Source organism: Pungitius pungitius, chromosome 19 (genome assembly GCF_949316345.1).
Source record: "Pungitius pungitius chromosome 19, fPunPun2.1, whole genome shotgun sequence".
Taxonomy (NCBI): Eukaryota; Metazoa; Chordata; class Actinopteri; order Perciformes; family Gasterosteidae; genus Pungitius; species Pungitius pungitius.
This window is the reverse complement of record NC_084918.1, coordinates 16,348,147-16,375,966: the sequence shown is the minus strand read 5'-3', so window position 1 is coordinate 16,375,966 and position 27,820 is coordinate 16,348,147. Positions and strand designations below refer to the sequence as shown.

Here is a 27,820-nt window from a genome sequence, read left to right as displayed (position 1 = left end):
CTGAATATCTGGCCTTTTCCTCCTCTGCTTTGTGGAAAAGAAGAATGAGGGCAAACATTTGAAAGATATATTCTCAAGCAGTTCGTCTGTCTTTTTAATGGTAGGAGTTGCACGTTGGGGCTTACTCCATTCCCTCGCTCTCTCTTTTGTGCCGTGTGCTTCTATCACCCATTTGCTATTCTTTTCTCCCTTTCCATGCTTTCATTTTTTTCTCTCTATCTGCACATTTAGGTCCCTTATGATGCAATAAATGTCACACTGCATCAGTCACCCTGACCGGCGGCCAATTCCACCCCCAGACGGCTCGAAGGAGGCGATCCGTCCTATGAAAACCTTCGCTGTTGTCATCATGGCTCTCTGTCCGTTGCCCTCCCTCTTTCTTTGTCTACTTGATGTTACCACCTTATTTTTTATTTCTTGGCTCTCCACGTGTCTCCCATACACTAGCAAATGATCACATCATTCTTTCATTCTGGCCTGTGTAAGTGTCACTATTTCATTGCTTGCATTTAAAGAAGCAGGTTTCCTTCCAAGCACTTTTGTCCTGGGGATTTAATCTTGGCAGGAGGTGGAGGTAAATGCAATATTTCTAGCGTGTGTGAGGGACTTAATGAATGAATGAATCACAAGGAAAGGTGGTGGAGGTACTCCTGGAGCTTTGGGATGAGTTACCAAAAGAATGAAGAAGTCTTTGTAATCGTCTTTCATAGGTTGGTGTTGTGTTCTGCTGGATGGAAAAGAACCACTAATAAGGCCGAGTAAATGTAAAGAAAGTGTTGCTGTGCGTTCCTGTGTGTTTACTTGCATCCTGTGCTCTGGCTTTCCCAATCATGTGTCCTTTAAATGGCACGAAAAAAGCATGTCAACACGGCGATGCACCAACCAACAGGTTATGTCAGTAATCACCCACGTTACGTATCAAACATGGACCAATTCCAATCAGCCAACGTCACCACAGCAGCTACGTTGTGAACGTATTCTCCGTCAAAATGTCAGCTGATGTCACGGATCTGAGGCGAGTTTTAGTACAGTGAGTTTTACTACAGTGGGTTTTACTACAGTGAGTTTTAGTACAGTGAGTTTTAGTACAGTGAGTTTTACTACAGTGAGTTTTACTACAGTGAGTTTTACTACTACAGTGAGTTTTACTACAGTGAGTGTTACTACAGTGAGTTTTACTACATTGAGTTTTACTACAGTGAGTTTTAGTACAGTGAGTTTTACTACTACATTGAGTTTTACTACAGTGAGTTTTACTACAGTGAGTTTTAGTACAGTGAGTTTTACTACTACATTGAGTTTTACTACAGTGAGTTTTACTACAGTGAGTTTTAGTACAGTGAGTTTTAGTACAGTGAGTTTTACTACAGTGAGTTTTACTACAGTGAGTGTTACTACAGTGAGTTTTACTACATTGAGTTTTACTACATTGAGTTTTACTACAGTGAGTTTTAGTACAGTGAGTTTTAGTACAGTGAGTTTTACTACAGTGAGTTTTACTACAGTGAGTTTTAGTACAGTGAGTTTTAGTACAGTGAGTTTTAGTACAGTGAGTTTTAGTACAGTGAGTTTTACTACAGTGAGTTTTAGTACAGTGAGTTTTACTACTACAGTGAGTTTTACTACAGTGAGTTTTAGTACAGTGAGTTTTACTACAGCCAGGAAAGAGCAGCGGAAGGATTTTATGTACAAATACTCAATCGATTGGTGAGAAACCACTTTGGGCTTATATTGAATAATTGATCAGTGTGGTTGAACGGATACGGAATACAAGCCATTCTTCTTCCTATTCAGTTGAGCAGTGTGTGTTTTCATGGATGCTGACTGGCAGACATCATTTATTAAATCAATAAGGTCTGTGAGGCCGAACTTTGGAGTCAATAATGTTACAATCAGGCCAAACGTCTTCACTACCGAATCCTCGCGTTGGCCTAAACAACCAATCAGGTAATGTGGCTTCCATAACTCTTCCTGACATCACGTCCCTGCCAGCAGTAGACTTTAGCTTGTAGCCTCCTCCTCCTCCCTGGAGGCTTTTGGTCCAACAGGTCGAGCTGGTCGGTCGTGATCTCCACGCTTTCTTCTGTCATATTGATGAATATAGTCTGACGTTAGTGACCTGTCATTTTCTAGCACATTGAGTAAGGACAACAAACTCTGGTGTAAAGTGTGATGTAGTACACATAACCAGTCGTGTAAAAAGGAGTCCACGGGCTTCAATAAAACTCCAAGAGGACAAACATCATCAAAGGCACATAAACTGCCCCCAGGCCTTCAGACTTTGGATGTAGGGACGTTGTTTCTCTACATTTAAAACACACTCTTCTGACATCAGCCCATTTCAAGCACACAAGTAGACACACACGCACACACACACACACACACACACACACACTGTCTGGGTAGTATGTCCCCGTCACCACCTCCAACCATCACAGTGAAATGTGTGTCCCAAGCCCCGCCCCAAACCCAGTGAGGAGGGGGTCCAATGATTGGTCCTGTTATTGGCCAGGCTCGGGGGATGAAGGGGGCAATCAAACGGGGGGGCTCTTGGTAGGAGAGCAAGTCAAGGATTTTGATTCATTGCTGTATCCCTCCAACAGAGATTAATATTTGAATGTAATTATTCATTCTCTTGCTATTATCTAACCATTCTAAATGAAATCAGTTATTGAGGAAAACACATTAACGCTTCAGCTGGAGGTGGTATCACTTACTGGCCAGATGAATGAATGATTGCATGTTGGGCGGGTGAGGATGAGAAGGTAGTGAGCATCCTAATGAGCACAAATGTCATCATCTTGAGCAGGTGCTTCCCCTTTGATTCATTTGGCCAAATGAGGCATAGAATAAGGGCAAAGTGGGAGATTGCATTGTGGGATTGGAATGGGTTTCATACAATAACTTGAATCACTTTACAAAGCTCAAAACAAATAGAAATGAAAGTAAATCAATATAAGTAACTATGTGAATTGATCAATCTTTTGAAAGGATATGCACAACACTAGTTTTTCTAAAGATTTGTCTTAACAGCAAGACTGGCTGATATACGTTACAGGCAGTGTATCACATCTTCTGTCCTCAGCCCCTTACGTCAATGCATTAAAAACACATCCATGCAGAAATCCGCTGTTGTGTTGCGGTAGTGTGAGACCTCTGGTTCATCACTTCCAGCCGAGTTAAGAGCGTGAGGAGTCAGCAGATCAGTCAATGATGATATAACATTGTCAATTAAGTATATTCTCAATAAGATATGTTTCTGAAAAGTGTGAATCAATGCAACCAAGTGAAGTCCAGCATATAGAGATGAATCGTTTCTGTCTTGTAGTCTGCAAGAAAATCTCTCTCACACACACACACAGACACACACACACACACACACACAGCATGGATTGACTGGTGAACACATACATACACAATGGCAGCATTCAGTCTTATCCGTAGAGTGTGCTGCTGTTAACACAGACACAGTCACTGGGTCAAAGTGGAACCTCCTTCCCTCCTGGGCTGGGCTCATGTTCTGTCAGGATGGATGAGCTTGTTGAGGGCTGAGTGATGGAGGAGTGCTGCAGGGATCCTGCTGCATCCAGCTCCACATTACATTTCACCTTTGATGGATTCAGATTGTTAATTGGACATTTTAAAAGAACTATATGACTGTTGCTCTTTTCAATCAGAACTTCTTCGACCTTCACCATTCAATCTTGGTGTGTAATAGTACTTTGACTATTGACCTATAGAGGGGAATCAATTATTAGCATTATTAGGGAATAATCTAATCTAATCTAAAATCACATTAATAATTCTATTGATGTCAATCATCATAGTTTCATACTAGCTAATAACACACTTCTAATTGTGCCCAAGTCTTAAAGAGAGTTCCTTGTAGGAGGGTTTCTTCTTGTTGTCCATCCTGTGTTACAGGGCTGATTTATGGCCTGCTGTTGGTGTTCCTCTCTCATAGTGTTGAATACTGGAGAGTGTGATTGCCTCCTCAGACCTCTTGCCACTCTACCCTGTACTGTCACTGCAGGGGCCCCTGAGGACCTTACATACACTTTAATTGGTTTGGGAAGGATTTGGCAGCCTTTGAACTAAAGACAGACGGAGAGGAGAGGGGGAGAGAAGAGAGAAAAGGGAGGAGGTGGGTGGTGTGTATTTTATGAGCATGTCCTCCTCCTTGTTTGAGGAAACAAACACTTGCAACAAGAACATTGTACATTCAAACATGATGTATTTTCTCCGTGAATAAACAATATTGCCATGCGCGGTAACGCGTGTCGCATGCAAAGTAGCCCACAAATTGGACATATCGGGGGGGGGGGGGGGGTGAGAGGCATTCACACGTGGACAGAAGGGCTGGATAAAACGTGTCAGCCAGTCAGAGAACTGTCAATTAAAAATGATCTCTGGGAGCAGTAGGACCTACTACTGCCTTCCCCCAATGCAAGTCTGATGAGCCGAGTTAGTTATCTCTGTTTTATCATTGGAGCCCTTTCTGGGTAAATTAGTGGAATGATTGTCTTTAGCATGATGTGTCTGTGATGAAGTGATTCCATGAACGGGGCATCAGTAGATGTGAGGGACAAGGCAGGGTGCACTGTGTGTGACTCACACAGATCCCTGGTCCAGTGAGCAGTGAACGATCGAGTGAAGAAGAATTATACGAGATGCTGAGAAGTCTGAGAAATGCAGGAGAAGAACACAAAAGTGAGGATCAGGTTCACATCACTTTAAACAGACCTATCACAAGAATATTCATGTCCATCCATTCATCCAACTATGTGCCAGTGGGTTTCAGCCCCTCACCCCTGTCCCGCCTCACTATACTCAACAACACTCAATTTATGGGATCCACAATCTCTCGGGACCTGAAGTGGGCCACTGTGTGAAGGCCCAGCAGAGGTTGAACTTTGAGCCTTCATTCCTCCCTCAGGAGCTGCTGGTCCTCTTCTTCTCTGTTCTTAGAGACATGTATCCATCAAACGCAGTGGAAGCTGGTCCATAGAGGGCAATGGGATGTGGCCCCACCATGAGCAAAGGATTCATTTCTTTATTATATTAGAAATACATTTAACAAATAGTCAATATTTCTGTTTTTGAAATGTCGATTATGTACCCGGTAATATTTGTAAATATAGATATCAGCGCAAAATATCTGCTTTTCCTGCCCGTCGTCTCCACTTGTCTCAGCTGGGCTCGGACCGGGTCCCAAAGAGGCGGGTCTAAGAAGCAGTCAGCCAATCACTGATAAGGTCTCTATCTCTCTATCTACACCAACTCTCTCGGCTCCGTCATTCACTCACGTGGTTTCTCCTACCTCAGCTACGCTGATGACACCTAACTAATTCTCTCCTTCCCCCACACGGATCTCTGCCTGTCAGACTGACATCTCTCAGTGGAGGTCCACTCACCACCTGAAGATCAACCCCGACTAGACCGAAGTACTTCTCCTCCCCAGAAAAGACTCTCCCACTCAGGACCTGACCGTTAACTTGGCTCCATGTTAACGCCCACTCAGACTGATAGGAACCTCAGCGTGACACTTGACTGCCAACATCACAGCGACGACACGATCCTGTAGATACACGCTCTACAACATCAGGAGAATGCGACTCCTTCTCACTCAGAAGGAGGCGCAGGTACTGATTCAGGCTCTTGTCATCTCCTTCACTATAGTAACGGTCTCCTGGCAGGTCTCCCTGCTCCATTCCACCTCTGCAGCTCATCCACAATGCAGCAGCTCCACTGGTCTTCAACCTTCCTAAATACTCTAAATATTGTGTGACTCTTCTAATGACTCCTAACATCAAACCCAAGGTGTGTTGGGTGCTCGCTCCTGATCTTGAATCTACAATCGATTGCTCTTCCTTAGTGTCCCGGATGTCGGTGTTTTTGCGGCTGAATTTTTTGGGCTGAATATTGTAACCGTGATTTTTTGCAGTTTTAATTTTAATGTTGAAAAACATTCAGATACATAATTTGAATGCATAAATATTCACTGCTAGAAATTCAATCACCTTTTTTTTCAACCCCCGATGACACAGATTTACTTCCATAATAAAAGCTTCCTCTAAATGACATGGAATGGAATGGAATGTATTATTTGCAGGCCTTTGCTGTTGCTCCGTCTGTCTTCTCAAACCAAACAAAGACACAGACGTCATCAGAGCTGTGAAGCCAGCAGGTGAAGGTTTACGATGTCTTCTGTCTCGGTGTTTGGACCCTCGGTCAAAACAAGATAAAAACAGAGCAGCCTGCGCCAGCAGAGAGCCACTTGATGTGAATATAGTCCTGGATACGCTTAGAGGTGAACCGCAGCCTGACGAGGGGCATCATTCTTTTTGACACCTAAACCAGTTTTGCTTCTTAGAAGTGATGGTGGAGAGAGGAGAGCGCAGGGAGGAGAAAATACACCCTCAGCCGCACGTGGATTGCAGGGCAACTTTTATTAAGGGAGCAATATGCTCAGCCGGGCTTCGCCATCCATCACTAAGACCTGCCCCCCCTCACTGGGGCTGGACCCCGTGGACCTTACTCTCTTCTCCCTCCAGGCTAAGCCACCGATTGGCTGACACATCCTACACTAGTATACTATTTTAGGCCTTTATGAGGTTAAACACTACATTCTGTTGCTAGTTAATGCCTTTGATCCCTCTCCCCTATCATTAGATTTCATGTCATGGTGGACATGGGTTTATTATATTGAATGACGTTGTATGATTAGTGTGGAAATAAACATTAAATGACTGTACTGGGTACTGTTTCATTACGTATTTATTCCTCAATGGAAACAGACAACAAACTCCCAAATACAGCTGTAACAAGCAGCAGGAACCCGTGGACTGTTGCTGTGTGCCCTGAATCGTGCGTCAGTAGACGGTGCAGTTAGCAGAGGAGCGTTGGGTACACAGGAAGTCACTGGTGACCTCTCTGTAACCTCTGGCTTCGGTCAGACCACTTCCTGTTCAACCAAGGAGACACCGGCATTAGGGTCATCAGACTGATACTTACTACTCGTATTGTTCTATTTGGTTATGCTTCATTACTAACATCAATGTTTTTTGTGATTTGTCTAATGCTGCTTTTGTAAAATCTGACAGAAGGTGCATCTCCTAGAGCACCGTAAACAGTCCATGTATGGATTTGATCCTTTGACCCTTGCGTATTTTTCTCACCTTGGATGAGGTTGTAGATGTTGCAGTAGTTGGTGCCGTGGTCTGTGACGACATACCAGGTCTCAGAGATGGACATGGCCTGCACACAGTCGCAGCTTTGTGTTAAATAAAAGACACAAGAGCTTCCTGTTTATTACTCAGTGTCCTGGTCTGCTAGTTTAGAATAATATAGAAACGCCCTGATGAACCAATATAAACATGTTGCACACGGACACAAGTGATCACAGCAGTTTAGTTGGGAGTGAAAACCTACCGACAGGTGACAGCAGGTGAAGAAGTGATAGGAGGCCAGGCGGAAGCTGATGTCCTCCACATACCTGGTGAAGGGAGAGCTGTGTGTGGCTGCTATGAAGTGGACAGAAGCAGACTGCAGCTGCAGAGAGAACACACACTATTTAACTTAAGTCATATATGAATTTGAATATGAAAACATCCAAGTGGCCAACGGACCGGTACCGGTCGGGGACACAGGCATAAAGGGTGCATTTAGTGGCCTTCAATGGGCTCTGGATACTTGGGGCACATTTGTATTTATAAAGCCCATCCTTGGCCTGCTCCCCTCTTTTCTTACTAGGTGTTATATTGTGTCGCCTAGAAATCCATCAAAGCCTTGGGAATTCCCTCTGTAGTGACCCTGGATGTAAGAACCATGAATGTAGACCTTGTGATGCAGATACAACAAGAGCTGGTGGATATTCATCCATCAGCATTGCCAGGCAACATCCTTGTTTGTACAGATAGTTTGTGGCAATTCATCTGATGTGTTTGGTAGTTTTGGTCATTGTCATCCACAGATGTGCCACACACACACACACACACACACACACACACACACACACCTTGTACAGACACCTCTGTCCTCCCATGGTGCAGCCAGCCATGGTTCTCCACATGGTAATCTGTGACAGCAGGGATTCATAAACCACTCTGCAAGGAATCCCAAAGTACCTGCGTGAGAAAAGACAGCCCAGTCCTCACTGAAGGTGTGTTCATGTGCATGGGACTACTCTGCAGAGTGACCATCAAATGGCGCCATCTAGTGGACGTTAGCTATACATGTTGGTTTGAGGCTACAATACATCTGTCTTTCATCTTTATTATGAAGGCTTTAAAGGCTATATATAATATTATAGTGACAACAGAACATTTATTTTTGTGCACAACATAATTAAAAGGTTTGGTATTTGATTTTGTAATGTGTATTTAATTTAAATCACATTCAAATACAATAAAGAATAAATCAAGATAAAGCTGCAAAAATATATAGTTTTATCTCACACTGGAGCTTGACCCGTTTTATCTGAAAAAAACATGTCAAATGACCTGAACCAAAACCCATTACCAAGAGTTCGTTTGTATCTCTACATGCTTTACTCTTCTTTTTCATGCCCGTTATGTTTGCTAAAAGTGTGAAATTCAACAATTGATTGTCAATAGATCAATTATTATTATCAATTATAAGACCTTTAGTCATCTTAAGTTACAAACTGAAAGAGACAAAGTACTTTGGATGTTTCCTTTACACCAATATGAATATGAATGTTTTGTAAACTGAACTAGTAGAGAAAGTATTGCTACAGTCAAGGTCATTCATAGTAAATACTTTCAATAAATAATAATCCATTTAAAACTCATCATACAAGTAGCTTTGCTATGAAAACATTATATAACACATTTGGTATCTTAGAATGGGGAAAATATAAATATAGCATACCATTCAACTTTGCACTGGGCATGGAGAGGTCCGGCACAGCAGAATTCAGGGGCACGGACTGCCAGGAGCACTACCACAAACCAGGGGACCGGGTGCATTCTGCTCCAAACGGACCCAAACGTTCAGCTGACTGACTGACATGAAATCACAGGACGCTCATGTGATTTGCTGAGAAGGAAACAGCCTAAATTACATTTACTTCAGAGGAAGATTTAATAAAGAGTGGAGACCAAAACCTTGTGTCATCAGGCCGGTTCCACTCGATGCAGACAAGCAGGAGGCTTTGATGCGGGTTGGTTTCCAAACACTCAAAGAGCGTCAACAAAAGACAACATGTCCCTTCTATCCGAAATGAGCAATGAGCGTCCTCCGTTGTCTCCAGAGAACGCCGTCTTCTTCTTGAGGAAGGTCCACACGTTAGAAGGTGATACGAGCAGCGTGCTGCATGAAGATCAGCTTCCACATGTCCTCCAGCACACAGAGGAGACCAGGACTCTGTGAAGCATCTTCTAGTCTGTTGTGTTGGACACTCCTCAGTGCTGATTACCTGTCCATGACTAGCCGTTCTCCTGAAGCTTCCCTGGACTGAGGCCGTGATGGAACTTCTGAGCTCCACCACCGGGGGCTCCCTGAAGACCTTTACTCCTGCTCTGAGCTCTCTCTCGGTTCTTCCTGCATCAGGATGCTCAGGTTCTCATTCATTGGAACGCCAGTGATTGGCTGCTGCAGGAACGGCCCCTCGGCTACTGTCGATACAGCTGTCAATCATGTTAGACTCACTCACAGGTGGGTGTAGCGGGCTTTTAGTGAATAATAAAGTAACTGTTGTTCACAACAACGGGTTCAGTCACGTGGGGGATTCGTTCACTTCCGGCTTGTAGTTGGCTGAGAACGTCAGCGCCTCTGAACGTGATGCACTAACATCTGAAGGGACAACGTCCCCTCGCTGGACATCATTCCCTGTGGGTGCAGCGCCCCCACGTGGACAAACGAAGCAACTGCTTCTACCGGATCAGCCTGATGGTGACGTGTGCAGCAGAACTGTGTCCACAAACAGATGAATGAAACAAACATCTTGTCCCATTAAGACGCAGCAGAAGCGCTTTATCGGCTCTCACGGTGAACTAACTTACATCCGGACACGAGCCTTCGGAGTCTTTCCGGTTGCGTTACCGGGCGTCTGTGCGTGAAACGCGGCCGGTGTCTGCTCCATATTCCGGTAAAACGAGCTGCTGGAACCAGAGGTTTCTACAGGGAGGTCTGGTGGAGAGAGGCTCTCAGTGTACGTCCCTTCTTCTCACATTATGAAGGGATGAGGACAGACGTGTTTATTGTCGTTAGACAGGTTTAATCAAGACGTGAACTCATGAGGAGACGCCGCTCTGCGGCTGCAGTACCGGCAGCGGCCGCGGTGGCGCCGTTTCACCACAAGTCTGAATAGTGTGTATAATGAGCCTAGAAAGTCATAAAGAAATGATTTAATATCCTAAAGATAATAGATAAATAAGGATAAAATGAGGAACGCTTCACGAATTTGCGTGTCATCCTTGCGCAGGGGCCATGCTAATCTTCTCTGTATCGTTCCAATTTTAGTATATGTGCTATCGAAATAACACAAGAGTACCCTGTTTCTGAGGGGTATTTATAGGCTTGTGACGGGGGCGAACCCTCCATGATGGTTCACCTCTGTGGAGCCCTTCAGGGAGTCAAAAACCATGTTTCCCTGTCTCTGTCCAGGCCCAGAACACAACTACTAAGAGGTCTGGCTGCTGTGCTGTGAACCCTGACCACTCCACCGGCTCCAGAACCTGATCCGACCCGGTTGACGGCCCGTCTACACTGCTGAGGAGCCCAGGAGGATTCTGGGAAATCTAGTCAGCCAGCCCTGATCTCACCCGATTGGTGAGCTGCACACAAAGAGGACAAAAGAACCCCCTCGCAGCTCCGCCTACATTCCTTCCAGACGACCTTTGAACCCCCCACTGAGCCATGGGAGGACACACAGAGGGAAAGGGGGGGGGGGCGCACAGAGCATGACGAGGGAGGTAGACGCACAGAGAGTGACGAGGGGGGAGGGACGCACACAGAGTGACGAGGGGGGAGGGACGCACAGAGAGTGACGAGGGGGGAGGGACGCACACAGAGTGACGAGGGGGGAGGGACGCACTGAGACGCACACAGAGTGACGAGGGAGGAAGCTTAGACAGAGGAGGGGGGGCAGCAGCATGAACCGAACCAAAGGCTAAAGGAGCGAGCAGCCAACACAACTTGGGCTTGTGGGCAGCTTGGTGACCGGATTGTAGCCATGTCCAATAATAACAGGACAAGCAGCGAGTCCACTACCCCCCCAGGTACCGGGAGAGGCTTCAAGGCAGCGAAGGGGAGAGACCCCTCCTGTGCTGAAAGGAGAGGAGCCAACAGTGAGACTCCTTAACAGCAGCATCTTTCCCCTGGTACACATCTGCTGTGCACTGACCCACTTTGCTGCTTTGACTCTTTCAGCTTCAACCTGGCCCCCCGACACTTGCCTGGTGGAGGCGGTTTGCACGCTGCTCTGCCAGCTCCACGAGATGACTCACAAGGGGGGGAATGAGGGACTCTTTATCGTTTGTATCACAGGGTTTTATTTAAGTTATTAAAGTCCTTGTTCTACATTTGCTTTTGGAAACTCTTTCATTTCACTCACAATCACAATCACACAATTCTCTTGAACTATTCTAACTGACCAGCATTTAACCGTCTTAGACAACTGGCATCTGAGGAGGCCTTGACCTACTGACCTTCTACTTCATCTTATGACTACTCCTACTTGGCCTGAGGCGGGACTCGAACCGCAGATCTTCTGCATCACATTGCACATCTGGCACCACTGGCCCCTCCCCTACCTGTTGATCCCCCTTTTGCCCCCCTGCTTCTACAGAGAGGCTCCTGCGTCGTGGGGGCACCTTCTTCTCTGTTTCAATGTTTCAATTTCCAGGAGCCAATCGGAGAGCTCAGATCGCTGGTTCAATTTCCAACAACCTATCACGCTCTCCAAGTTTCGGGCATCCAATCGGATGCTCCATTTGTTTCAATTCGACTTCTCGAGCCGCCATCTTGGATCCTCGCTACCGAGCGCTCAATGTTTTAAAACTACCCGGCAGATATAACGACGTAAGTACAACAATGTCAACTCTATTCTCTTTTAGTGCCATAGTGGTAATGAATCGGTGTTTAATTTGAGTGTAAGTGGGGGTACTAATACTAAATAAATGTGGCAGGTCGCCCACAATAAAGCTGCTATCGGATCTGCGTAATAGATGCTTGCTACGGCCGTGACGTCACTATTATTATCATCAGTAAGTTTTATTTAATTCGGTGAATGAAACCCGGTCTAAAAACGCGTATTGGAGCTAACAGACTCGTCTCTGCGTGTTTCGGCTCGTTTATTGATGACGGCGTTTACGTGACAGGCAGCGCTTTAGCATCGGTGCTGCGTCACACGTTTACTATAGCACTTATTATCAAGTTATACTTTATTACAACGTGTTTTAAACAGTCCAGTAGAATTGTGACGTTTGCCATTCATGTGGACTAATAATTAAACAAAGTGTGCATATATCTATAGACAGACACAAGCTGGGCTCTGATAGAAAGGTTTTAATGAGAAGAGGAAATGCAGGAATACAACTGATGTCACAAATGAGAGGGTCACGTGTCACGTCCCGTATTCTGCCAAAAATGTCCTTTTGTTTAGATGGAACACCCTACTTTCACAAAGGCCCCTAGTGGGACCATCCTTATTTACTTTTTGCGTGAGGAGCCCGATTGTGAGACAGTCTGCCCCGAGCCCCATAAGCTTCCATACAAATCTGCCGACATTAAAAAAAACACAGACGGTACACTTTTTGTAAACGGCTGTTTGAGCAGTTTTTAAACACATAGAGACATAAAAACTACACTCATGTGTTCGGTAGAGTCTTGTGTCTCTCAAAATGGCTACTCCAATTAGTTTTGCTCCAGGAAGCATTTGTTTCAGGTGTGGATTTTGTCCAAATCTCTTCGCGCTGTTCGCTGTGAGCTCATTAGCGACCAGCTGGTGATCGATGGACATGAAGACACAGCTCAGGAGTCATCCACTGCGCAGGGACGTGTAGGTTTAACCGTGTTTAGCTAACCGTACATGGACGTGTAGGTTTAACCGTGTTTAGCTAACCGTACATGGACGTGCGCGTCGTGAGTTGGGACGGAGACCCCGGACGAGCAGACCGTAAGTAATGTGGAGGCAGGACGGTTAGATATGTGGGACATGGGAGAGCGATACGTGCTAGCTAGCTAAACTGCTAACGAGGCTACTCCCTGTATGCTGGACTTAAACCGGGGGCGTGACGTCATTGAGCTGCTGGCGGAGCCCGGGAAGGACACCTGTGATTGAGGAAGCGAGACGGTAGGATGTCAGCTAATCGCAAGTTTAGCATCAAGTTAAGTTCAGGGTCCGTGTCGAGGAAGGATGACTGTCGGAGTGGCCGTGTGATGGACGAGCGTCTACACCTCCGGCGTTGGAGATCGTCCGTCGCCGCGGTAAAGTATAGCTCGTGGGGTGCTAGGCGGGGTCTCCTCGCTAGCTAGTGAAGTGTTTAGCTAACTTTAGAAACGTCATTAGCTCGTCACCAACGCCGAAGGCTTCACCGCGCTTCACCGCGCCAGCGAACAACGACCGCCTCTACAGCCCGTGACGTGCAGCACGCCGGCTTTCTCCCCCTCTCCCTCCCACGCCACTACACGACGTGAGTAACATCCTGACACACGTGACTCCATCTTGTCCACGAACAGCAACGTGGCTCCTTTTTTTAACTGAACGGGTAAAACCGTGAACTGCAAGTGGACATAATACTGAGGGAGCAGTGTGAATAATTACATTAGACTTTATTGTACACAAAGTAATAATACAACAGTGCAACAAACTAGGAGAATAAAAGGTGGACTTTTGAATATTAGATTAGATTAGTCTGTTGCCTCACTCCTCTGTGTGTCACCTTCCAGGGACCAGCGACCTCAACTTCCAGCTGTACCTGCTGGAGGGCCTGACCCGGTGGAATGAGGACCGCGGACGAGCCTCGGTGGAGGGGGGGGGGCACCCAGCAGCCACAAAGTAGACTCCGTCAACGCGCTGTCCCAAAGACTGTACGGCATCCGGCTGGTGGACAGCTACACCCGGACACGGGAGTACACAGGTAAGTGCTGAGGGGCGGGGACTCACACAGGTGAGCGTCCGTTGGACTCTGTTCATCCTTTGATGTTCTGTGCTGCACAGGGGAGCTGGTAGGGGTTAGCTACTTGTACTCCCAGACCGGCCGGGTGCTGCAGGACATTCCTGAAGACGTTGACATCCCAGGGGAGGAGGAGGAGGAGGAGGAGGAGGAGGAAGACGGCGAAGACGAGGAACGGGTAGATGACAGCTTTCAGGAACTCCTGTTTGACACTGAGCTCCTGTCAGACTTGTCACACCCTGTGATTCCTCAGCCTGCAGACCTCCAGGACACTGCAGAGCAGGTACGCGATCATTTCACCTTTCTGCATCAGCTCTGTCCCCAAAGTCACATGACTAACGGCTGACGGTTCTCCCGCCCCCTGCAGGAGTGTGTGGACTCTGATGGATCCCCGGGGTACCACCACGTGATGAACCTGGCCAAGTGTCTGGTGGAGCTGCGGCGGTCGGGCCTGGTCTCCGTGGCGCACGAGGCTCGGATCTTGTCCTTGTGGGACAAACTCCCAGAGGGAGACAAAGGCCCTTTGAGCTTTCCCCGCCGTTACAAGGACACACTTAATAAGGGCAGGTTCTGTAAGACAAAATCTGCTGTCCACGCAGCTTCTAGCGTTGCCGAGGGGTTGCAGAGCATGAGGCGGTAAGCCGTGGCAGGATAAATTTTGCAAATATCCCACTTGGTTAGAAGGCTTTTCTGACTTCCTGTTTCTCTACAGTCAGGGCAGCGGTCCCTCCTCCAATCCTGACTCCAGCAGGTTGGTGGAGGCCATCTGCATTCTGCTGTGTCGGCTCCAGCCTCAGGGCTGCTCCCTGGCCGGAGCTCGGATCAGCCGCTGGACTCTGATCCTCAGAAACTATTGCACCATCAGAGACAGCGTGCTGGCTAATCCGAGCCTCCGAACCAAGCTGCAGCTCTTCGAAGTCAACCAGCGGACGCTCATACAGTGGTGAGTGTCCACACTTAGCTTAGCACCCTTTGCACAGCTGCTACATTCATGATGCTTAAAAACCTCTATGGACTGCAGGTTCAACTGGAGGAAGGGGACCCAGGAAGGTCACGTCCTCCAAATAGGCATCCCATCCGCCAGCTGTTCACTGTTGGCCCGACAACCTGCGCTGCCTCCCATGGACCCACTGCCTCCCATGGACCAGCACCCCCCAGCCCTCACCATCCAGCCGCGCCCCTCCCAGGTGACACCACCTCCTCCTCCTGCCGCTGCTGCTGCTGCTGCTCATCCTCCTCCTCACCCTGCTGCTCATCCTCCTCCTCCTCCTCACCCTGCTGCTCATCCTCCTCCTCCTCCTCCTCCTCACCCTGCTGCTCATCCTCCTCCTCATCCTGACCATGCTGCTGCATTGGCTGCTATGGCTGCTGCATTGGCTGTTTTGGGTGGTGCTCCTCTGCCGCGTCTCCCAGCAGGACCTCCTCCACCTCCCGTGCCGAGGACCACACAGTGGCAGCGGCGACAGCGGGAGAAGAAGAGGCAGGAGGCAGAGGGAACGGGCGAGGAGTACAGATTGAAGCAGCCCTACTCCTCTGTCTGCAGCCTCTGTCTGCAGCCAAAGACCAAACAGTTTGGTCACAGCCGCTTTTTTAGCAAAAAGGCAAAGACAATGCATCACTTTTGCCAGCGCTCCTCGGGTGGAAGAAGTGTGGAGGAGTGGCTGCAGGAGAAGAGGAGGGAGGAAGCAGAGAAGTGATGTGTGTGTGTGTGCGCACACATCACTAATCTTCAGCCTCATTGACTTGAATACATTCAATGACCAGTTCCTCCTTCCAAGTGGGATGGACTTGAAAAAAAGGAGAGGGAGGGGGAGTGTCTGTGGGGGTGTCAACCCTAGAGCCAGAGGTGCCTTGCCTCATACTTGAGTTGTACTCACACAGAGGAGACCAACTACAGCATGATGAGCCAGCATGATGAGCGAGAATGAATGTAAACAACACCACCAGCTTTTTACTTCAATTATCTTATGGATTTAGCCAAAAGAGGACAAAGACTAAAACTGTAATCAGTAATGTTTGTTTCCTTCTCATCACTTGTAGGGATGACACCGTGTCTTCTGTCCTCGCTGTGGGGCCTCAGTGAAGACCCCCACTCACTTTCCCTACGGCGGGGGGGTGTACTGTGGAGTCACAGCAGATCATGGCATGACGCTGGGGGGCTCACAGACAGAGGGGTGCCAAGAACCACCGTATGGCGGTTAAAGAAAAAACACAAACAATAACCGGTACCTGGCCACCCCCAAAGGGACGGACTTGTCCCAAGTGTGGACAGAGGAAGATGAGAGCAACTGGACACTCCATCCTCCCTTCAGCCAGGGAGACCTTCTGTGAGAAGTCAGATCCTCATGGCAGAACAGTGGAGGAATGGCTCACTGAGAAGAGGGGGGGGGGTCACCAGTGACGAGAGGATGCAGTGGAACAAAAAAAGGGCCGAATCAGGTATTTATTTAGCAGGTAAAAGAGTGACTTGTTTTATGGACTTTGGTCCGTTTCCATCCTGTTGATGTAAATTGGGTTCAAGTACTTCCAAAGGTTTATCCTGTTTATCTGCCTGATGGACATCCCCTCACACATTTCCCCTCATTTAAGTGCTAATGAGTGAGTGGGGGCCAGTCTGGTGCATCAAAGTGGGGGTGATTAGTCGTCTACAGGAGGGAGGCTTCTTTGGTCCTGGTGACGTCATAAAACTGGACTCCGATCTGATTGGCTGACATATGAACAAAAGCTGCCAGCAACCAAATACCTGGTAAATGTGCTTTCCTCCGTTGGCCTCCTGATATTTGATGATAATGGATGTGAACTCTATGTTTTCTTCTTTTGTCTTCAGACATGACTTCCAAGGTGAGACGTATGGACCTGAGCACCTTGGAGCGAGTGATTGTGAAGTGGACTTCATACAGGAGCTCCTCCAAACCTCCACTTCCTCTGGCCTCCTGTCCTCAATGAGAAGAAAGAAAGGAAAGGCACCGAGGACTAATATACTAGACTGTTGTATACGTCCAAAAGAGTTAAGCTCATACCACTCTGTCTGGTCCTAATACACAAAGAGCTGACGAGGCCTACTGGGAGCTGAAGGCCCTAAAAATGAGAAGAAAAGGTGATTCATTCACAGCCTGACATGGAGACACAAGTTTGCACAAATGTGCTCATACTTCAGTGTTTGTGCTTGCTGTGTGGTATACATGCAACATGGAGTTAAGCTCATACCATTTCTATCTCTTCCTCAGTAAAGGTTCACAAGGAGGAGCTTGAGGACTTGAAAGGACACACTTCTTGTGATTGAGAAGATCCGTATTCATGTAGTGAATCTTACTTTAATCACCTGTTTTTCTTGCTGTAGGTTCCTCATCTTGGGCGCCTGCTGCTCCCCAGAAGAGTCCTGGACAAGGCGCTGGTGGAACCCTGTTTACCAGGACCTCACCTACTGCCGCTCCACATCAGGTCCGAGTGTGGAGGACTGGATAGAAAAGAACGTGCCAAAGACCACCAGGTGGAGGTCAGAAGAAATCCCTGGATCAACCAGGAAGAGGACCTGCAAAGCATGCGGCCAGAGATGGGTCACAGCCTCCAACAAGACTTTGTGGAAGCAGTGACCCCCAGAAGAGGACTGTGGAGCAGTGGCTGACAGAGGTCAGAGGAGGGGTCTCCTCCAAGGCGGTAAAGGAGGACCGAGTCCACAAAGGTGGCCTTTAATAAAGAGCTGAACCAGAGGAGGCTGCAGTATGTCCAAAAGTATGGAGGGAAATAAGTGAGGGTGTGTTATTGCTAGGGCTGTCAAATTATTAAAAATTTTAATCAAATTAATCACACCTGAATCCTAACCATTTTTTCTTTCTGAAATGCATACTAAAGATGAATAACAGGACACAGATACATCATTATTATTTTTTAATTCATTCCAGAAAATAATCAAATCAATGTTATTTGATAAGTTACAGACTGATTTCCCTGCATGGCTCTAGAAGGGTCTCCAGCCTCTGCAGCTTATCCCACTCTGCTGTGAGTTTGTGCTCCTTATGGCTGCGATGACCAGACATGTCAACCCTCCCGATGCACCACCCGTCACTGGGCGCGCCGTTTCAGACCGAACAATAATAAAGGTTGCGCCGCGATTAGAACGGAAAACGACTGGCGTTGCAAAGACAACCGCTACCACCCCCATTTCAGTGTGAAATATCCCCATACCTGGGAGGATTTAGGTCGCATTGGTTTCTCTTCCTCCGCATGTTTCAGAACAGTATTACGGGTCTCTCCGATGGTCTTTCCTCTACCTCAGCACTGCTCTTTATTTTTCTTAGCGAAGCTTTTTTTTCTTCTCTCATGGTGAGTTCTGGTGTCTCTAGTGGAATCAAAGCTGACCTTCCTGATCCACATTTGGGATTTGATTCTCTCTCCTCAAGGTGCCGTGTGTCAAACGTGTTTATTTCTTCCGGGATTTATTCTCCACTCAGCTGAGGAGGACCCTCAGACTGGTTTAGCTCCATAGGGGAGTCGGTATGGATCCTCTCAATTCACACGCGGGCATCAGCACACATGTCGAAAAAAGTGAAATAAGGATCACAGCATAAAAGTAGTGAAATCAACTAGGGCTTTATTAGAAATGACATTACTTGACCTGCAATTCTATTATAACGGTATGGAACGGTTGTTGCGTGCTGGCCATCAGGTTAAGGACGTGCTTGAGGTGGCCACTGTAGGAGTGCAGAGGTCCCACCTGTCCCTCATCTGCAGCTGCTGCTGCGCGGTCCTCGTTCCACCTCACCAGTCCATCCACCAGGAACGCCTGGAAGTGCATGGCACTGGCCCGGGTCCCTGAGGAAGCAGGTTTTAAACATGAATTTGCATTTTCTTTGAGTTTAAAAGAGGAAAATTTGGCACAAGCTGTGAGACATATGCGAGTACCTGGGATGAACCGGTGGAGGTGGAGCCTCCACTCCTCCCTGGAGATCCTCTGGATCACAGCGGCGTCGGTCAGGCCAACCATCCCGTGCTTCCCCTCCAGCTCGGACCGCTTAGCCTCTGTGAGACGGCGTGCATCTCCGGCGTCGACTTCGAAGATGCAGTGAGACAGCTGCCTCATGAAGGTGGGGTACAGCTCGTGGCTCTCAGTGTTGGCACCGGATGCGAAGCGTCGCATCAGGTGCCAGATGTCAAGTCTCACCACGAGATGTTCCCACTCCTGTGACACAAGAAAGAAAACGTGGTTTATTCTGAAACTCTACAGTCACGATGATGCAGCATCAACAGTCTCATTTTCACACCTGAAACAAGGCAGCTGTTTTTGACACGCCGTTTCTGTTGCAGCAGTCGCGTTCCACGTAGATCAGCTGGGGGGGAGGTACTCCGGCGGGTCGGTGCTGCCTCATCAAGCCGGCCGCCATCCTGGACAGACCCCCGGCGCTCACGGTGCAGGTGAGCACGCTCATGAGGACCTGCCCGTGTCAGAGGCGATACCTGCGAGCTTCTTCGTCACCTGCAGGGAGATTCTAAGAGTTAATCAGGAATGTGAGGAACACACAGCAGCTGGAAGGAAACAAACTGACAAACTACACTCACCTTCTTTAAGATGGTCCCGAAGGTGGAAGTGATCCTGGCCTTGTACTCCTCCAGCCGCGCCAGGACGTCGTAGCTGTAGACTGTCAGCAGCCAGACGGGGGATGGCAGAGGGGGCATCTGGGGCGGAGGTGGAATCTGCCCCCTCCCTGAGCACAAGGCCATGAAGCGCTCGCACACGCCGAGGTACTGGATCGCCTTCCGCATCCAGGCGTTCCGAGTGCTACTCCCGCAGGGTGTTGTACAGCTGAGTGCGGGACCTCAGCTGAATCACCACCCTCATGTCACAGGACAGCCTGCAGAACATCAACATCACGCAGAGCTGAGTCAGCTCCTCCAACAGGAAGTTCAACACAGACAAACGATGAAGACGTGCCTTCTTACTTGTACGTGAGTACAGCTGGAAACTGGCAGCTGTAGGTGGGGGACAGCTGCCTGATGATGCCCTGTGACGACCCCCCGACCTTCTTCTTACATCGACAGCACTCCAGGTACTCTGTGGCCATGAGGTACCAGCCGTCGATGTCCAGGACCCTCCGGATGGTCTTGTACAGCCCAGCCTTCGTCAAGGACCCGCTGCACGAAGGCTGGGGGCGTGGCATCCAGAGGAACAGCCGACATGCAAAGAAGGGGTCGGGGGATGGGGGGGGTACCACCAGAGGTTGAGCTCGCTGAGGAGCCGAGGCCTCCCCTGGCTGTCCCTGGTAAACAGCACCCTGCTGCTCCACAGTGAGAGCTGCCCTCCAGGACTGAGGCAGCAACTGGTGAGACAACGACACAAACATACAAACTATTTTAATATCTATAGAAAGTCAGCAGGGACACTTGGGGAGAGACTGCCTCACCTCACTGACAGAAGATGGAGGGGGAGGGAGGAAGGCAGGACAGGGCAACTCCTCCTCTTCCCCCACGGTGACGGGTGCAGACGGCACCGAGGGAGCCGCTGTCTCTGCAGGCCGAACCACGACGAGGGCTGAAAGTTGCAAGTCTATCTCCTGCGAGGCGTCCAGCAGAGCAGACACACCAGCTCCCGAAGGAGGTGGTGCTGCTGAGGAGGTGGTGGTGGCAGGAGCAGAGGTTCCTTTGCATCTGAGGCTTGAAGATAAAGGAAATGCTTGAGTAACAAAAAAGGATGAGATGAATATGAATTAATGTTGTTAATGTTGAGAGACAGACAAAGATTGAGCTGCATTTACAAACTACAAGAAATCACAAGGTGGTTTTAAAAGGGAGAAAGTGAGGATGACACCAAAAGCTGATAGCCGTGCAGATTAAACATGATGCTGAGTTACCCAAGGGCTGATTAAAGCGTGTGAAAAAGATGATGTTATTTCTAGAGTTGGGTTATTGATCTGAGATGATCGTCTTTCACCCAAAACTTACCAGTCATCTGCTGTCCTCCTCTAATTCGAGGAAACGTTTTAAAGTCAAATAAAAAAAAAAAAAGCGTCAATCAATATAAGTACTTGTGTTATAAACAAATTGTTTCATGAATATGACGTTACTCTTTACTTACACGTCTCCAAGTCAACTACCGCCCTGACCAGCTCTTCATCCGAAGGCTCCACAGATGACCGGGGGGAGGCCAGAGCTGGTCTGAAGGGGCTGAAGTGGGAGGCTGCAGACACATGATGACAGAAGATAAACCAGGAACACAGGAGGGTAGATCAAGTGGACCATCAGTAAATGACTGAGGCTGCACTGACCTGTAGCTGCAGGCCTAGGGGCCAGCAGCTTCTTAACCTGGGCCTGCATCTCCACTGCCGATAGAGAACGCCGCCCAGAGACAAAAGCTGTGAGCGCTGAACCAAGAGGCCTATTATGACACACAAGGACATTAAAAATGAGACAACGTCACAAATAGCACCTCTTGAGGAACACGTACTGTGATGCACTCGTGACTCTCTGGCTTGCGGCCGATGGAGAGGCTGCTGCTGGAGCTGGAGGAGGTGGATGCAGCAGCAGCAGCAGCTGTGGTCCTCTGTCTCTGCTACGGACGTACTGGACGGCGTTCTCCATCTGCGTCCCTGGAGCTGGTGACGTCTTCCGCAGGTATTTGACAAAGCTGCACAAATCAAACAAACAGTCATATGATGGTCGCCACAGCAACGTGGTAATAATAATATTAAAGTTATGATCTTTTTCTTGTCCGTAGAATCGTACAGACTCTCCAGGGACTCGAACTTGAAGTCCCCGAAGCCAACAAGGGCCTGTCCCTCCTGACCGGGCTGGAGGGACTTTGCCTGCACCTCCTCAAATGCCCGCTGGAACCTGACTGCCTCCACAAAGTTGGGCAGGCTGACCAGTAGGGGACGAAGGCGTCCTGTGAGGTTACGAAGTGAGATCAAATTCCACAATTTCTCTACTTGTAACTGTCTAAAAGTGAAGGACTTCACCTTGTTAGCCATCAGCGGGGACTGAGCCTCCGTCCTCTCGCGCTCCTTCTGGTGGGAGGCGACCAGATTCACGCTGTAACCCACGTTGTTCTCCAGGAGCCAGTGGAAGGTTCTGACCGAACTGCACCTTCCACCGACTCAGGACCAGGGCGGCGTTGGCGGTGTCACCGCCCTCTGAGACGACTTGAGCGAAATGCAAACTTGTGTCTCCATGTCAGGCTGTGAATGAATCACCTTTTCTTCTCATTTTTAGGGCCTTCAGCTCCCAGTAGGCCTCGTCAGCTCTTTGTGTATTAGGACCAGACAGAGTGGTATGAGCTTAACTCTTTTGGACGTATACAACAGTCTAGTATATTAGTCCTCGGTGCCTTTCCTTTCTTTCTTCTCATTGAGGACAGGAGGCCAGAGGAAGTGGAGGTTTGGAGGAGCTCCTGTATGAAGTCCACTTCACAATCACTCGCTCCAAGGTGCTCAGGTCCATACGTCTCACCTTGGAAGTCATGTCTGAAGACAAAAGAAGAAAACATAGAGTTCACATCCATTATCATCAAATATCAGGAGGCCAACGGAGGAAAGCACATTTACCAGGTATTTGGTTGCTGGCAGCTTTTGTTCATATGTCAGCCAATCAGATCGGAGTCCAGTTTTATGACGTCACCAGGACCAAAGAAGCCTCCCTCCTGTAGACGACTAATCACCCCCACTTTGATGCACCAGACTGGCCCCCACTCACTCATTAGCACTTAAATGAGGGGAAATGTGTGAGGGGATGTCCATCAGGCAGATAAACAGGATAAACCTTTGGAAGTACTTGAACCCAATTTACATCAACAGGATGGAAACGGACCAAAGTCCATAAAACAAGTCACTCTTTTACCTGCTAAATAAATACCTGATTCGGCCCTTTTTTTGTTCCACTGCATCCTCTCGTCACTGGTGACCCCCCCCCTCTTCTCAGTGAGCCATTCCTCCACTGTTCTGCCATGAGGATCTGACTTCTCACAGAAGGTCTCCCTGGCTGAAGGGAGGATGGAGTGTCCAGTTGCTCTCATCTTCCTCTGTCCACACTTGGGACAAGTCCGTCCCTTTGGGGGTGGCCAGGTACCGGTTATTGTTTGTGTTTTTTCTTTAACCGCCATACGGTGGTTCTTGGCACCCCTCTGTCTGTGAGCCCCCCAGCGTCATGCCATGATCTGCTGTGACTCCACAGTACACCCCCCCGCCGTAGGGAAAGTGAGTGGGGGTCTTCACTGAGGCCCCACAGCGAGGACAGAAGACACGGTGTCATCCCTACAAGTGATGAGAAGGAAACAAACATTACTGATTACAGTTTTAGTCTTTGTCCTCTTTTGGCTAAATCCATAAGATAATTGAAGTAAAAAGCTGGTGGTGTTGTTTACATTCATTCTCGCTCATCATGCTGGCTCATCATGCTGTAGTTGGTCTCCTCTGTGTGAGTACAACTCAAGTATGAGGCAAGGCACCTCTGGCTCTAGGGTTGACACCCCCACAGACACTCCCCCTCCCTCTCCTTTTTTTCAAGTCCATCCCACTTGGAAGGAGGAACTGGTCATTGAATGTATTCAAGTCAATGAGGCTGAAGATTAGTGATGTGTGCGCACACACACACACATCACTTCTCTGCTTCCTCCCTCCTCTTCTCCTGCAGCCACTCCTCCACACTTCTTCCACCCGAGGAGCGCTGGCAAAAGTGATGCATTGTCTTTGCCTTTTTGCTAAAAAAGCGGCTGTGACCAAACTGTTTGGTCTTTGGCTGCAGACAGAGGCTGCAGACAGAGGAGTAGGGCTGCTTCAATCTGTACTCCTCGCCCGTTCCCTCTGCCTCCTGCCTCTTCTTCTCCCGCTGTCGCCGCTGCCACTGTGTGGTCCTCGGCACGGGAGGTGGAGGAGGTCCTGCTGGGAGACGCGGCAGAGGAGCACCACCCAAAACAGCCAATGCAGCAGCCATAGCAGCCAATGCAGCAGCATGGTCAGGATGAGGAGGAGGATGAGCAGCAGGGTGAGGAGGAGGAGGAGGAGGAGGATGAGCAGCAGGGTGAGGAGGAGGAGGAGGATGAGCAGCAGGGTGAGGAGGAGGATGAGCAGCAGCAGCAGCAGCGGCAGGAGGAGGAGGTGGTGTCACCTGGGAGGGGCGCGGCTGGATGGTGAGGGCTGGGGGGTGCTGGTCCATGGGAGGCAGTGGGTCCATGGGAGGCAGCGCAGGTTGTCGGGCCAACAGTGAACAGCTGGCGGATGGGATGCCTATTTGGAGGACGTGACCTTCCTGGGTCCCCTTCCTCCAGTTGAACCTGCAGTCCATAGAGGTTTTTAAGCATCATGAATGTAGCAGCTGTGCAAAGGGTGCTAAGCTAAGTGTGGACACTCACCACTGTATGAGCGTCCGCTGGTTGACTTCGAAGAGCTGCAGCTTGGTTCGGAGGCTCGGATTAGCCAGCACGCTGTCTCTGATGGTGCAATAGTTTCTGAGGATCAGAGTCCAGCGGCTGATCCGAGCTCCGGCCAGGGAGCAGCCCTGAGGCTGGAGCCGACACAGCAGAATGCAGATGGCCTCCACCAACCTGCTGGAGTCAGGATTGGAGGAGGGACCGCTGCCCTGACTGTAGAGAAACAGGAAGTCAGAAAAGCCTTCTAACCAAGTGGGATATTTGCAAAATTTATCCTGCCACGGCTTACCGCCTCATGCTCTGCAACCCCTCGGCAACGCTAGAAGCTGCGTGGACAGCAGATTTTGTCTTACAGAACCTGCCCTTATTAAGTGTGTCCTTGTAACGGCGGGGAAAGCTCAAAGGGCCTTTGTCTCCCTCTGGGAGTTTGTCCCACAAGGACAAGATCCGCGCCTCGTGCGCCACGGAGACCAGGCCCGACCGCCGCAGCTCCACCAGACACTTGGCCAGGTTCATCACGTGGTGGTACCCCGGGGATCCATCAGAGTCCACACACTCCTGCAGGGGGCGGGAGAACCGTCAGCCGTTAGTCATGTGACTTTGGGGACAGAGCTGATGCAGAAAGGTGAAATGATCGCGTACCTGCTCTGCAGTGTCCTGGAGGTCTGCAGGCTGAGGAATCACAGGGTGTGACAAGTCTGACAGGAGCTCAGTGTCAAACAGGAGTTCCTGAAAGCTGTCATCTACCCGTTCCTCGTCTTCGCCGTCTTCCTCCTCCTCCTCCTCCTCCTCCTCCTCCTCCCCTGGGATGTCAACGTCTTCAGGAATGTCCTGCAGCACCCGGCCGGTCTGGGAGTACAAGTAGCTAACCCCTACCAGCTCCCCTGTGCAGCACAGAACATCAAAGGATGAACAGAGTCCAACGGACGCTCACCTGTGTGAGTCCCCGCCCCTCAGCACTTACCTGTGTACTCCCGTGTCCGGGTGTAGCTGTCCACCAGCCGGATGCCGTACAGTCTTTGGGACAGCGCGTTGACGGAGTCCACTTTGTGGCTGCTGTAGCAGCGCGGCTGCTGGGTGCCCCCCCCCTCCACCGAGGCTCGTCCGCGGTCCTCATTCCACCGGGTCAGGCCCTCCAGCAGGTACAGCTGGAAGTTGAGGTCGCTGGCGCTGGTCCCTGGAAGGTGACACACAGAGGAGTGAGGCAACAGACTCAGTGAAGGTTGATGGCGGTCAGGCTTCAGATGCTTACCGGGGATGAATCTGTTGAGGTGGAGGTGGAACGACTCCAGGGAGGTGGAGCCGCGGCCACAGCGGTACACGGGCAGGCTGACCCCTCCCCGGGTCACCTGGCCCGTCCTGGTGTACAGCCGCAGCCCCGGTGGATCCTGGATGCAGCAGACGTGGCGGCGCTGGGTGCTCCAAATCCCCTCCACCCTCTCCTGGTCCAGCAGCGCGATGCCCATGGTGTCTGTGGCAGACTTGAAGTGCTGCAGGGTCTCCTCTATGAGGCGCTCCGTCTCCTGGGCCCCACGCGTCTGGCGGCGACAGTGGCGAGCCATCTCCCTCAGCGAGACCTTGCTCCACGCCCCGGGTCCCTCTGCCTCCTTGGCTGTCTTGAGGAGCTCCACGTCCTCCTTGTCCCACATGAAGATGGAGGCTGACAGTCGTCTCATTAAGACAGCGTAGAGGGGATGGCTCTCGGTGGTGACCATTGCTGCCAGCCTCCTCATAAAGTGCCAGATGTCCAGCCTGACCTCCAGCTGGGTCCACTCTGGGAACAGGTCTGCCGCAGCCGAGCCTCCAGTGATGGAGCAGCAGTCCCTGTCCACGTAGAGGACCACAGGGGGCTCCTCCTCCGCCTGCTGGTACCTCCTGACCAGTCCAGAGGCCATCTGCCTCAGGCCGTAGCCCTCAGCCGCCGTGAGGACCGACATGAGCACCTGCCCGCGCTCGTTGCCCACGTTCGTGACCCACTCTGCCGTCCCTCTGACCGGGCCGGCCAGCTTCCTGGTCACCTGAAGGAATCACAACCACAATCACACTGTATGATCCCTGTTTCAGAGCAACACATAAGAGCAGCAAAACATGTTTTTACCTTCTTGGTGGAGTCCATTTTGAGGATGGAGCCAAAGATGGAGGTCACCTTGGCCAACATCTCATTCATTCGACTGAAGCTGTCGGTGGCAAAGGCCGAGAGGAGCCACTGCCTGGTGGGGACCCGGTCCATCTCTGGCAGGGCTGGAGGAGGAGGAACACTCACTCCCGTCCTCACGAAGCTGTCGTAAACAGCCATGAAGCGGAAGCAGCTGTTGATCCAGGCCTCGGTGTGCTGCTCCACCAGGTACGAGCGCAGGCGGTTGGCGCCGTTGCCGAGTGTCCGTCCCTTCATCAGAGCCAGGACGCTCTTATCACACGACAGCCTGCAGGTACAGTGAGGAAGGAAGCAAGTCATTAGCACTGAGCAAACACCTTTTGTTGTGAGGTGTCAGAGAGGTGTGAAGAGGTGAAAGGCCTCTCAGGCTCCTTCCTCCCCCCTCCCCCACAGGTGTCCCCTTTGTAGTTAGTCCCCTACCTGTATGTCAGCACGGCTGGAAACTGACACCTGTACTCCTCATCCAGCTGGGCCAGGATGCTCCTGGACCAGGACGCCAGCCTCTTCTTACAGCGACGACACTCCAGGTACTCGGTGCCCATGAAGTACCACCCGTCGCTGGCCAGCACCCTGCGCACCGTCTTGTACAGGCCACATGCGGTCATGTGGTGAGTACAAATGGGGCAGCTGATGGTGCACTGCCACATCCTGTAGGGCAGCCACAGGAAGACGGGCCTCTGGAAGAAGGCGTCGAGGGAGGCCGGTGGCTGGTGGTACAGGCGGCGAGGACCAGGAGGGTAGTTCCAGCACTGCAGCTCCGACTTCAGCACAGGCTTCCCTCTCTGGTCCCTGGTGAAGAGAGCCTGGCTCACCCACCCGTGCTGCACCCTGGGCAGGGTGCTCCTCCAGCTCTCTGGGAGAGGAACCTGTCACACAGACAAAGAGAGGAACTCCATCACACCTTGCAGAGTCACCTCTGCTATACGTGTGTTTGGGGTTTATTCAGAGGACTGACCTCAGCTGGCAGATGGACCGGTGCTGAAGCAGCAGGTGGAGCACGGACCACTGGGGCAGGTGGAGCTATAAGACATGATCGTAGTACATGTTGTGAAAAATAAATCACAGTAAGATTTAACAACACTCAATACTTTCTTTAGTTTGTGTTATAGAAGAAAACTTGATGCACAACTTGTGTGCCATTCCTACTTGCACCTATTTAATAAATGTCCT

At 49.8% G+C, this 27,820-nt stretch overlaps 4 protein-coding genes, 1 long non-coding RNA gene and 1 other non-coding gene across 10 annotated transcripts; 2 read left to right on the top strand and 4 right to left on the bottom strand.

Moving 5' to 3' along the window:
- Positions 1 to 6,767: 6,767 nt before the first annotated feature.
- LOC119198796 (uncharacterized) lies at positions 6,768 to 9,616 on the bottom strand. The gene is made up of 6 exons (XM_037456304.2): positions 9,129 to 9,616; positions 8,893 to 9,026; positions 8,018 to 8,126; positions 7,432 to 7,551; positions 7,179 to 7,257; positions 6,768 to 6,964 (listed from the first exon to the last, which is right to left on the bottom strand). The coding sequence occupies exons 2-6, from the start codon at positions 8,988 to 8,990 to the stop codon at positions 6,873 to 6,875; spliced, it is 498 nt and encodes a 165-aa protein (XP_037312201.1). The 5' UTR covers positions 8,991 to 9,026; positions 9,129 to 9,616; the 3' UTR covers positions 6,768 to 6,872.
- A 786-nt stretch (positions 9,617 to 10,402) lies between these two features.
- On the bottom strand, positions 10,403 to 10,508 carry LOC119199057 (U6 spliceosomal RNA). Its single transcript, XR_005114612.1, has one exon. It is a non-coding gene; the product is annotated as a U6 spliceosomal RNA (small nuclear RNA).
- Positions 10,509 to 11,018: 510 nt separating this feature from the next.
- LOC119198492 (cyclin-dependent kinase inhibitor 1C-like) lies at positions 11,019 to 16,556 on the top strand. Of its 5 annotated transcripts, none has more exons than XM_062559072.1 (7): positions 11,019 to 11,312; positions 11,395 to 14,105; positions 14,186 to 14,424; positions 14,509 to 14,777; positions 14,854 to 15,084; positions 15,163 to 15,328; positions 16,182 to 16,556. In XM_062559072.1, the coding sequence occupies exons 4-7, from the start codon at positions 14,551 to 14,553 to the stop codon at positions 16,185 to 16,187; spliced, it is 630 nt and encodes a 209-aa protein (XP_062415056.1). In that variant the 5' UTR covers positions 11,019 to 11,312; positions 11,395 to 14,105; positions 14,186 to 14,424; positions 14,509 to 14,550; the 3' UTR covers positions 16,188 to 16,556. The 5 variants fall into 5 exon arrangements, with proteins under 5 accessions (XP_062415056.1, XP_062415055.1, XP_062415053.1 ...); XM_062559071.1 differs by lacking the exon at positions 16,182 to 16,556 and having other exon boundaries at positions 11,395 to 12,045; positions 13,915 to 14,105; positions 15,163 to 15,856; XM_062559069.1 differs by lacking the exon at positions 16,182 to 16,556 and having other exon boundaries at positions 11,395 to 12,045; positions 13,535 to 14,105; positions 15,163 to 15,856.
- A 73-nt stretch (positions 16,557 to 16,629) lies between these two features.
- On the top strand, positions 16,630 to 17,937 carry LOC134107465 (uncharacterized). Its single transcript, XR_009942732.1, has 3 exons — positions 16,630 to 16,887; positions 16,969 to 17,238; positions 17,482 to 17,937. It is a non-coding gene; the product is annotated as an uncharacterized LOC134107465 (long non-coding RNA).
- A 375-nt stretch (positions 17,938 to 18,312) lies between these two features.
- LOC119198988 (uncharacterized) lies at positions 18,313 to 21,374 on the bottom strand. Its single transcript, XM_062559372.1, has 8 exons — positions 21,342 to 21,374; positions 21,078 to 21,097; positions 20,540 to 20,789; positions 20,079 to 20,455; positions 19,698 to 19,990; positions 19,403 to 19,614; positions 19,044 to 19,320; positions 18,313 to 18,953 (listed from the first exon to the last, which is right to left on the bottom strand). The coding sequence occupies exons 1-5, from the start codon at positions 21,372 to 21,374 to the stop codon at positions 19,918 to 19,920; spliced, it is 753 nt and encodes a 250-aa protein (XP_062415356.1). The 3' UTR covers positions 18,313 to 18,953; positions 19,044 to 19,320; positions 19,403 to 19,614; positions 19,698 to 19,917.
- Positions 21,375 to 23,705: 2,331 nt separating this feature from the next.
- LOC134107461 (cyclin-dependent kinase inhibitor 1C-like) lies at positions 23,706 to 25,548 on the bottom strand. The gene is made up of 5 exons (XM_062559073.1): positions 25,460 to 25,548; positions 25,138 to 25,379; positions 24,785 to 25,053; positions 24,478 to 24,708; positions 23,706 to 24,399 (listed from the first exon to the last, which is right to left on the bottom strand). The coding sequence occupies exons 3-5, from the start codon at positions 25,009 to 25,011 to the stop codon at positions 23,724 to 23,726; spliced, it is 1,134 nt and encodes a 377-aa protein (XP_062415057.1). The 5' UTR covers positions 25,012 to 25,053; positions 25,138 to 25,379; positions 25,460 to 25,548; the 3' UTR covers positions 23,706 to 23,723.
- Between the last annotated feature and the right edge of the window lie 2,272 nt (positions 25,549 to 27,820).